The sequence below is a fragment of the Pygoscelis adeliae genome, unplaced genomic scaffold, assembly GCF_000699105.1.
Source record: "Pygoscelis adeliae isolate BGI_AS28 unplaced genomic scaffold, ASM69910v1 Scaffold106, whole genome shotgun sequence".
Classification (NCBI taxonomy): Eukaryota; Metazoa; Chordata; class Aves; order Sphenisciformes; family Spheniscidae; genus Pygoscelis; species Pygoscelis adeliae.
The window spans coordinates 4,565,843-4,575,339 of record NW_008824939.1 but is presented as its reverse complement, the minus strand read 5'-3'; the positions used below and the strand labels follow the sequence as shown (position 1 = coordinate 4,575,339).

At 38.3% G+C, this 9,497-nt stretch overlaps 1 protein-coding gene across 1 annotated transcript in view; it reads right to left on the bottom strand.

Moving 5' to 3' along the window:
* GORASP2 (golgi reassembly stacking protein 2, 55kDa) overlaps positions 1 to 6,815 on the bottom strand; it is a 12,264-nt gene extending 5,449 nt beyond the window's left edge. The window contains exons 1-8 of the mRNA XM_009325431.1: positions 6,740 to 6,815; positions 5,767 to 5,970; positions 5,263 to 5,349; positions 4,659 to 4,789; positions 3,921 to 4,053; positions 3,671 to 3,794; positions 3,215 to 3,301; positions 1,034 to 1,129 (exon numbers count right to left, since the gene is read on the bottom strand). Of these exons, the coding sequence (XP_009323706.1) occupies positions 1,034 to 1,129; positions 3,215 to 3,301; positions 3,671 to 3,794; positions 3,921 to 4,053; positions 4,659 to 4,789; positions 5,263 to 5,349; positions 5,767 to 5,910 (802 nt within the window). The 5' untranslated portion in view covers positions 5,911 to 5,970; positions 6,740 to 6,815. The remainder of the gene's footprint in view (positions 1 to 1,033; positions 1,130 to 3,214; positions 3,302 to 3,670; positions 3,795 to 3,920; positions 4,054 to 4,658; positions 4,790 to 5,262; positions 5,350 to 5,766; positions 5,971 to 6,739) is intronic.
* Positions 6,816 to 9,497: the final 2,682 nt, after the last annotated feature.

Here is a 9,497-nt window from a genome sequence, read left to right as displayed (position 1 = left end):
CCAGCTCTGGAGCCCTCAGCATAAGAAAGACATGGACCTGTTGGAGCGGGTCCAGATGAGGGCCATGAAAATGATCAGGGGGGTAGAACACCTCTCCTATGAAGAAAGGCTGAGAGTTGAGGTTGTTCAGCCTGGAGAAGAGAAGGCTTCGGGGAGACCTTACTGCAGCCTTTCAATACTTAAAGGGGGCTTATAAGAAAGATGGGGACAAACTTTTTAGCAGGGCCTATTGCAATAGGACAAGGAATAATGGTTTTAAACTAAAAGAGGGTAGATTCAGACTAGATATAAGGAAGAAATTTTTTACGCTGAGGGTGGTGAAGCACTGGCACAGGTTTCCCAGAGAGGTGGTGGATGCCCCATCCCTGGAAACATTCAAGGTCAGGTTGGACGGGGCTCTGAGCAACCTGATCTAGTCAAAGATGTCCCTGCCCACGGCAGGGGGGTTGGACTAGATGACCTTTAGAGGTCCCTTCCAACCCAAACTATTCTACGATTCTATGACTAGGTATTTAATGCATTAATACTGATGATTAGATTTTTCTGGCTTTCACTGAAACTGCTGGAAACAAGAAGTTAACTAGAACCTTATTCCATGTAAGCTTCCAATTTCTTTTTGCTTGCTCCATGTGCACCTTCAGCAGTTTTGTTTTATTCAAAACCATAAATCTAGTATTAGTTCATGCTTCTGGCATTCAATCAGGGTGCTTCGATCTCCTCATCTAGCATACAAGGGAACACCTCATATTTTCTTCTACCCATAAAACCATATACTTTCATTCTTGGCACAATCTCTTTTGCAATCATACATCAGGTAATACAAGATGAAACAACTAAATACAGACACAGGTTTAGAATTAGTTTATCTAAAGACATATTCCTTGTCTACCTAAGCTGGGCACTACTGTCAACTCCCATCTCAGGCAAACTTTTTTATCTTCTTCAGGACTCTGCCAGATGGCTCTAAATGAGTGCCAAGGATCATCAAGGAGAGACGCGCTATTACAGTGTTTCAGTTTGCAGAAGCACATACCAGGCTGTATGATTTCTGGAACGATGTGTGGTGCAGGTAAATTAAGTTTGGACAGATCAGTCAGGTTGGGAAGCCCTGCTGGTAATGGCATCAGACCTAAGAGAAGAGTGGAAAAGTTATAGCTGAAAACTTAAAACTGTTTTTTTCCTAACTGTTTCTGAGATCATATTGATAATTTAAAGTTATTTTATATTGCTTTACATCTTGATTATCATTTTTACATATAAGAATGCAAATTCACCTGAGTTTCAGCTTTTAAGCTGCACAGTGAAAACAGATACCTATTGCAGGAAGTCTGGGCTAGCAAATACATAATCCCAACCTTTCAGATTTTTCTGAGGAAAGCAGAATCTTATTTCAAGGAATTAGTAGGTTTGCATTCCAAGTTCAGCTTTTAACAAAGGTAGTTATTTCACCGCAGCACTGTACCGGAAGCCCTCCATTCCTAATTTGAATGGCAGAAGATAATAATAGGATGAAATACATAGTATTTCTGATCTCTAATATTGATTACTTTATTATTACTCTTTTCCACTTAGTTCATAACTAGAGTTAAACACAAAAATGTATAGAAAAGGCAAGACAAAGTAACTTTCAAAGTCAGGAAGGACTGAAAATAGAAGAGAAACATACGATGAACACAACACACACCCTTCCATCATTGTGTTTGCTATGGAACATCTTTCCACTCCTGAATTCCCCGTTTTAGAAGGGCTGCATTTCTGGGACAAGGGCTCTATTCCTACTTTGTGTTTAGCTCAGAAAAGGCTAATTCTGAAATACACTGTTGATACTACAGTAATAAGATGGAGAGGAGAAAAGTCTTAAAGCAAGGCCACTGTACATAGATTTTGATGAAAAAACAGTCATCTTTACCTACCTGTGAATTCATTAGCCACAAAGGCTGACATAATCTGACTCAAAGAGCTTTCAGCTCAGCTACAAGCAACTTTGGTTTGAACTTCTTTTTAAAATCTGAAAAAAGCTGAACTTCAAACAAATTCACTCAAATTTTAAACCTCCTGTATATTTAATATTTACAATTTCACTAGTATGGCCATGCAAATTGCAAGAAATATTCCAATAGCTTTCAAAAAAAGCAATTCAGAGAACAAGGTGAAAGGATAATTCATATTTCCAGATTTTGGGGAAGGGGTGGATAGGGGGGGCTGGGGAAGAAGAGGACATTAACAGAAGCTGAACTTCTTAGTAGTTTGTTATTTTCTCTAAGCAGTACAAGATTAAAGTTCTCTGCCCTTGTTTGCATGCACTTAGCTCTACTACACATTTTTTTTATGTTAAGACAGCATACCTTCAAGCATTACTTAAAACTTCTGGACAGATCTTTATCTTCTTGTCTCATAGCATACAAAACAGAATACAACTCCTTCACAGTGTTTTGGAATGCACAATTGAGTCGTGTACCACTGCACCAATTACACGGAAAAATCCTATACAGTCCTCATCTTACCCACTGTGAATAATTCTGGAATACTAGTGCTTGAAATGTTCATTATTATCAGGAAATAATGCACATCACTTTGTAGACAGGCTCTTACTTTTGTTATACCAGTTTAAATTACTAAATAATTCAGAAACAGTAACTGCAACATACAGGTCTATATTATTAGCCCTCTATTTATACTAGGAAGAATGATCAAGCTGAGTATTAAAATGCAGTTTCCTAAAATGGAGGTTTTATGGGTGTAAAGCATGCAAAAATAGGCAAGATGTGCCTTCTTTCTTCTGCCATAATGTCTGAGTGCAAAGGACAAACTGGAAACTCTGAAGCTATTTGCAAAAGTATTTTGCAACATACAATTTATGAGCTATGGAAAGTAACAACATATCAACTCAAGAAATGCTGCAAATAGCAAACCTAATACCTTCCTGAGAAATTCTGAATGCTGCATCTATTGTGCAGGGGACCCTAAAAGGTAAATGATTGTAAACTTTGTTGCCAACTCAGTCCTCAGTGCTACAGACACACTGTGCACATACTCTTAAAAAAAAAATTCTTAACATTGCAGAGGTTGTATAGAGATCTTTACCATGAAATGTGTAAGTTGTATGAAGTTATACCCTCCTGCCCACCAAAAAGCAGTGGAAAAGACAGCTCTCTTCCCTTGCTCCCTTAAGATTTTTGTTTCAGAAATGTTTTAAGAAATTTTACCTACTCACCTGGTAATGTAGTTGCTGGGTTAACTGGTGGCACAGAGGTAAGGGACTGACTGACTTGTGGTGGTAATAATGGAACTGTTGGAATACCTGGTGGAGTATACAGGAAAACAACATTAATTTTAAGCATACAACACTTCAGTTCCCTTCCTTCCTCAAGGAGTACAAATAAACAGTTGCTTACAGGAGAATTACTATTTGCCTTAACCATAAAATGTTGATGAAGAAAGATAGTATTCTAAATAACACGCATCGTATTTCTGACAGAAGTTGCTTGCAATTATTTTGTGAGCCAGTAGAGCACAATTACAGTACTCTAGCTTTTGTTGTTGAGAAAAGTTTGGGGAAGAGAAAATTTTATTCTCTCTTCTGCCTTCTATTAAATTGACAGAAACATCTGTGAATGCAAGAAAGTCAGAAAACCCATGCGTTTCAGAAGTCAGTAACTTCCATACTAACCTGTACTGAGAACGTTACTGACAGTAGTTGAGGGTGAACTAATAGAAAGTCCTGAAAGACTCTGTTCAAGGCCTGCTGACCCGGGGGGTAACGTGGCTGAGGGATTAACTGATGACAGTTGAACCTTATTGAAAGGAAAAAAAGAAAGTTACATCATTAGGGTTTGTTTCCACACAAACTAATAGAAGCAGAAAAGCAATGTAACATCATAATCCATTTTTACCAAGCCAAAAAAGTGACTACAACTTACCTCTGTGAAGCCATCTTTGAGGGGACTGAGAGATGCGCTAGGCAACTGTCCCGGGAGAGAAATTTTCTTTCCCTCTTCAAATGGGCGTGTAGGTATCCTATGCAAATATCCATAACCAATGCCACATCCTAGGCTTTTAAAATATGAACATTTAAAAGTCAGTGAAGTGACTTTACAACTACAGACTCCAGAGCAAGCAACGCACGAATGACTCAAGACGCCAGCAAGTTTCAAGATAGGTTCTGTACAACTTTCCCCTCCCCCCAAAATGTTGCCTCATTTTCTATGGAGAAATAATCAATATGAGACAACTGAAAGGAAATTCTGTAGCTTTTAGCAATAAACATTTAGCACAAAATAAATTTCATTGTTATTTAAACCAAGCAGCTATATCAGGTATATAGCTTGGAATTCAACTCACAGTTATTTGCAGTCCTCTGTTCTGGCTACTGTGCAATACTTTAAGAATATACTACAGCCTAATGACTATTTGAAGCCTAATGCAGAAACCAACTGTTGCACTTTGTGCATTTTTGCACTAACTAATTTACTGTGTAAATACACACCCCCCATTAGTAACTACATCTGAATTCCAAGTACATATATAATTTATTATAGCAGAAACGCCTTGGACGTAACACCACTTTTCCTGTCTTTGTAGAAAACTTAAGCAAGCAGCTTTTAGGCTAGTGCTGCAAGAAAGTCATCCTGTCCCCCTGTAACATATTGTCTCCTTACCTGCCTTCTCCACCCCAGGCAGAATTCGGAGTAATCACCACTTCCCGACAATTATCTGTGTCTGTGTTGTACACATAAAGTTTTAATGGCTTCGCTTCATGTGTTTCAATAAGGGAAAAGAGATCTTCAGACTGCAAGAGGATAAAAATCAATATAAGGGCTTTCTTGTCCTTATATTATCATTTGACATTAGAATGATCATCTTCCTAGTCCTAACTTTCTGTAACAGAACCTGGTAACTGCTACATGTTGCAGTTGTTGCAGTGTTGCTGTTTTATCACAAGGCCAACTTTAAAATGTGCTTTGCTAGTGCAACTCAGAAGACGTGGCACAACCCAGACTTCAAATCTGCTATTTGAAATGCTAATATTAGAGTACAAAAAAGTTTCTGTATGACTTCATGAAGATATTTAAGAGCAGTTTTTATTTCCAGAACTGCATTTAAGCACAAAGAAGAGGCACCATGCCAGAGCTCCTTCCTCTTCGCATTAACTTACTTCCATTAGCACTGAACAGAGACAGAACTGGGGATGTTTCAAACTGCCCTGATACAATTTTTTTTTAGTTAAAAAAAAAATCAAAATCTTATTTTTTATATACTTACCTCATTCATGACGGTATCTGCTCCAATGATATAGTCACTATGAGGTCTAAGTCCAGCTAATGCAGCAGGAGAATTTGGTTCTACTTCCTAGTTTTAAGACAGAAAGTTACAAAACATTACATAACTGTCAGGGTGTCGCAGAACAGTTAGATGTGCACTTCACCCAAGTTTTGAGTCAGACAAACTGGTCAAGTTTTCAACACAGTTAGTAGAACAGTCACTGAACTAGTGAAACAGTGGCTAGATGACAGTCTCTTCTGATACCATTACAAGGAGCTTTGAGTATTGTACAATACCACTGATTTTAAATACAAGATTTGATCATAAACTCACATACATACATTCTAGTTCAAAAGTCTTTCCAAACCCAATATCAATGAAGAGAAAACAGACCAATTTGATATCATGGCTTGTGCACCCCCTGGCAAGTTACTTTTCAGTAAAAAGATAACAAGTTTAACAGTAAGCAACAGTAAGAAAAAATACTTGGAAGTCCATACGTACCAAAACATGCCATACGTTTTCATTGGCCCCATCAAAGCTGCAGAAACGAATGCTCACGCCCAGCAGGCCCTGTCCACCCCACATGTTGCTGGGGGTCACTGACGTTTCTCTCAGTTCCAGTGTTTTGCTACTGTATACTAACATTTTTACAGGTTTTTCAACATTTGCTTTCAACAGGTCCTTGAGAGTGTCATTGTCTTTATTCTGCGAATGTTCAAACAAGAGCTTGGTTTAGTGTTTAACACAGCAAGCATCCAGTTCTATAGCACCACTTTTGTATTTCAAAGGTCCTATAAACACTGTGCATTATCAGAATATGTATCTACAGCTATTTTATAACAAGTTTCCAGCCCCTTCACAATTCTAGAATACAACTTGGTCGAAAACCTGGGATTTCACAGTATCAGGTCATACTTTCCAAACATGAAAGCATGATGCGCCTTGCAGCTTTTTGGAGGCTTTCTTGAATCCAGCCGTACTGGTGGAAGAGCTTACCCCCAGCTGTTCTTTTCCACTGCTACGATGGTTTGTTGTCTCACGACAGCTCTGCTTGAAAACTTTCTCCCATGATTCCTGCCCAGCTAACAGCTTTGACAACAGCTCTTTCAATCAACCTGTTTTGTCTGAAATGAGTTTGCAAGTTCTCACACAAGCAGTTTTACAGACAGAATTATGCGGGCACTAACACAAGCAGCTAGCGGTGGATCAGTAGGTAGTACTATCTTCCACTGGCACAGATGTCTGCAGAGAGCATGTCTGCCTGTCTGCACCCTTATTCTCCAGAATAAGGATGTAGAATTATAACTACAGAGTGAAGGAAACTAATTTCTGATGCAGTTTGGCCTTCTCATTTTAAACTAAGGAGAAATATTTGATATACATTTAAATAAAACAAATGCATTGGTTTACCTATAAAAATAAGATTCTCAACACATTGTTTATATTCAGAGTTATAAAATAGCAACACACTTACCAGTCTTGAACCGTTAATGGACACGATAAAATCAAAAAATGGCTCCAATCCAGCTCTATGCCCTGGTGAGTTTTCTTGTACCTAACAAAGTTAAACAAGAATTTAGCAAAAGTGTACCAATGCTGATTCATAGATTAGAATTATATTTCTGCTTGTGCAAACTGTAGTTCTAGAAGCTACTGATGTTGGTATGTATGATTTTCAAACGTTCAAACATAATCTTTTGGACCAAAAAATCCCGCCCCCCAAAAAAAAAAAAGAAAAAAAGGAGAGAAACATTTAAAAAGAATCACTAATTTATAAATTATTGACGAATGACATAACTGTCCCACTCCCTGGGACAAGCACTGCATAACAGCTGCAGCAGATAAATTGTAGATATTTATTTCAAAAAAGGAGATTATGGTCAAAGGACAAGCTTAATGAATTCTGAAAAAGTTGGTTAAAAAGCAGTTTCCTTCCACAGAAGTACCAATGTTGGACCTTGCTTTTTATCTTACACTTACTAGAGGAAAAGGAGAGTCACATCTGTGTAAGCACAGGTTGTTATCTCACGATTAAACATCACCTGTTTACATTCTTGAGACATAGAGGGCATCTGTACAACCAGTGATTCATTAACATACCAACAATCTGCAAGAAAAGGGACACATGCAATTTTGCAGCCATGGCACCTCAAATAATTCAACCACTCCACTAGGACAAGGCCTAAGTATTGGATACACATTGCTCCCAGAAGCTTAAAGTATGCTTCGAATTCCAAATGGAGTAACTGAGAGACATTTTGCCAGTGTTGTTTTTTCCACTATTACATGCATTGCTGACAGACAAAAGTAACTCCAATATGGCTATCAGATTTTTCCTACAGCCTTTGTAGCAAAGAATATCTTTATTTGTGAGCTGATTCATTTTACCCGCTGGCTTTTTCTTTTATGTGTAACATTCATCTTCCAAAATGATCTAAAAAGGCATTACCCTTTACAGTGTGGTTTCTTATATTATGTGTTATTCCATCTGACAGAACCGGTACAAATCTGCTAGTTTCTTCAATACCGGTCTGATTCTGCAGGGATTGAGTTTTCTTAATATGACTCATCTAGAACAAAATATTCTAATCCTTGGGGGGCGGGGGGGAAGCTTGATTACTGCTAAAACTGCCCTCTTAGAGTCTATTTATCTCTGCCCAACATATTCACAAAATCAGAGCTTGGGAAAAAAATCAGATTACTTGTGGGTAGCTTTCTGTAACAGATGCCAGAAGCTTGGAACATTAGTGTCATAATCTAAACATTCATTAAAGAAAAAAATAATCTGGAATCAGTAGTTCCAGAGTCACATCACACACACTGATTGCTGTCCAAGATTTGTAAAGCAGCAAAAAAGTATGAAATCAACATTATCCCAAAGTAATAAAAAAATCACTGAGGCAGCAATAACATCCCCAAACCCCACATTTATCATTTCTAACTAGAACTTGGGAGTGTGCCTACAGAAGTGTCTCTTCAAGATGCCTGCATGCTCCTCGGAAATAATTTCCTACAACTGGGGTTACAGATATTCTCCCTGGGTGCCAAGTATTAACTGTATGGAACCACAGCTCTCAATCACCAAAGTAACTTGCAGTCCCACTAACTAGATCCAACCTACTGCCTCCGTGTTACTTACTCAATCTGTCGGTTCAAGATGCCTCTTACCAAGAATAACTAGAGATCAGATAGCAAGCTGTGCACCAGGTAATAGGGTAAAAGTACAAGCTAAGCTCCATGTAGCAGGCCCTCTGACACTAGCTGAATAGAAACTCACAGGCACATTGTGGATGTTGCTTTGACATTCGTGGACCATCCCTAGAGCTCATTTTTAACTTTAGGTATTAAAACTTTCAGTAATACAGAGCTACCTCAGAACAGCCTCCACAAACAGAAATTTTAGCTTAAGAGAAAAGCCACAGAGAGGCTAAAATACACTATATGAATTATTCTTCTCAAATGTAGAAAGCATTTACTTCCTAAGTTAGGTACTCGAGGCCTTCCTGCCAAAGAAAGGTTAAACAAACAGTTTTATGAAAGCAGAATTAAAGAACTCTGATTTCCTATGGACGTGCTCCATAATTGCATTCTCAGGCTTGAAGTTTCTCTTGTAATTAAGTCATTCAAAACATCCCCTCCTCTGATGTGGTTCTTCTAGTAGCGAATGTAGAATGAGCTTGTGCTGTTTGTCGCTCTTCCCTCAGTTTAGGGAGGTGATGTGACAATACTTTAATAGCCTCTCTCTCTCATTCCACCACCTATTGCCTGTGACATATAAGAACGTACATTTTGTGTTTTTGATGAGCCTGACATAAAGGCTTTATACCAAAATGAAATCAGCAGATGGCTTCAGAAGTTATTGGGAAAACAAGAACTTTGAAGACAGAACATGTCTTTCTAAACCTCATCATTAGAAATCAGCAAATCCAGCAAACCGATACATTTATTCAGATAACATATCAGATTGTTAGGACTGGATATATGTCATGGCCTTGAAATTATGAAAAGCCAGACTTCATTCAGCCAGTAGGACAGCTGCAAAAGCAGTCCTGACATGGTCCACTCTTCACTCAGAGATTTTCCTCCATTTCCAAATGAACTTCTTAAAAAACCCAAACACTAAAACCCCTACACCCTGACACAATATACCTCCCCCACAACCTCCGATAATTACATCCTGAACACTGTGAACCAACAGTGACCAGTATGCAATAAGGTAATCTTTTAAAATG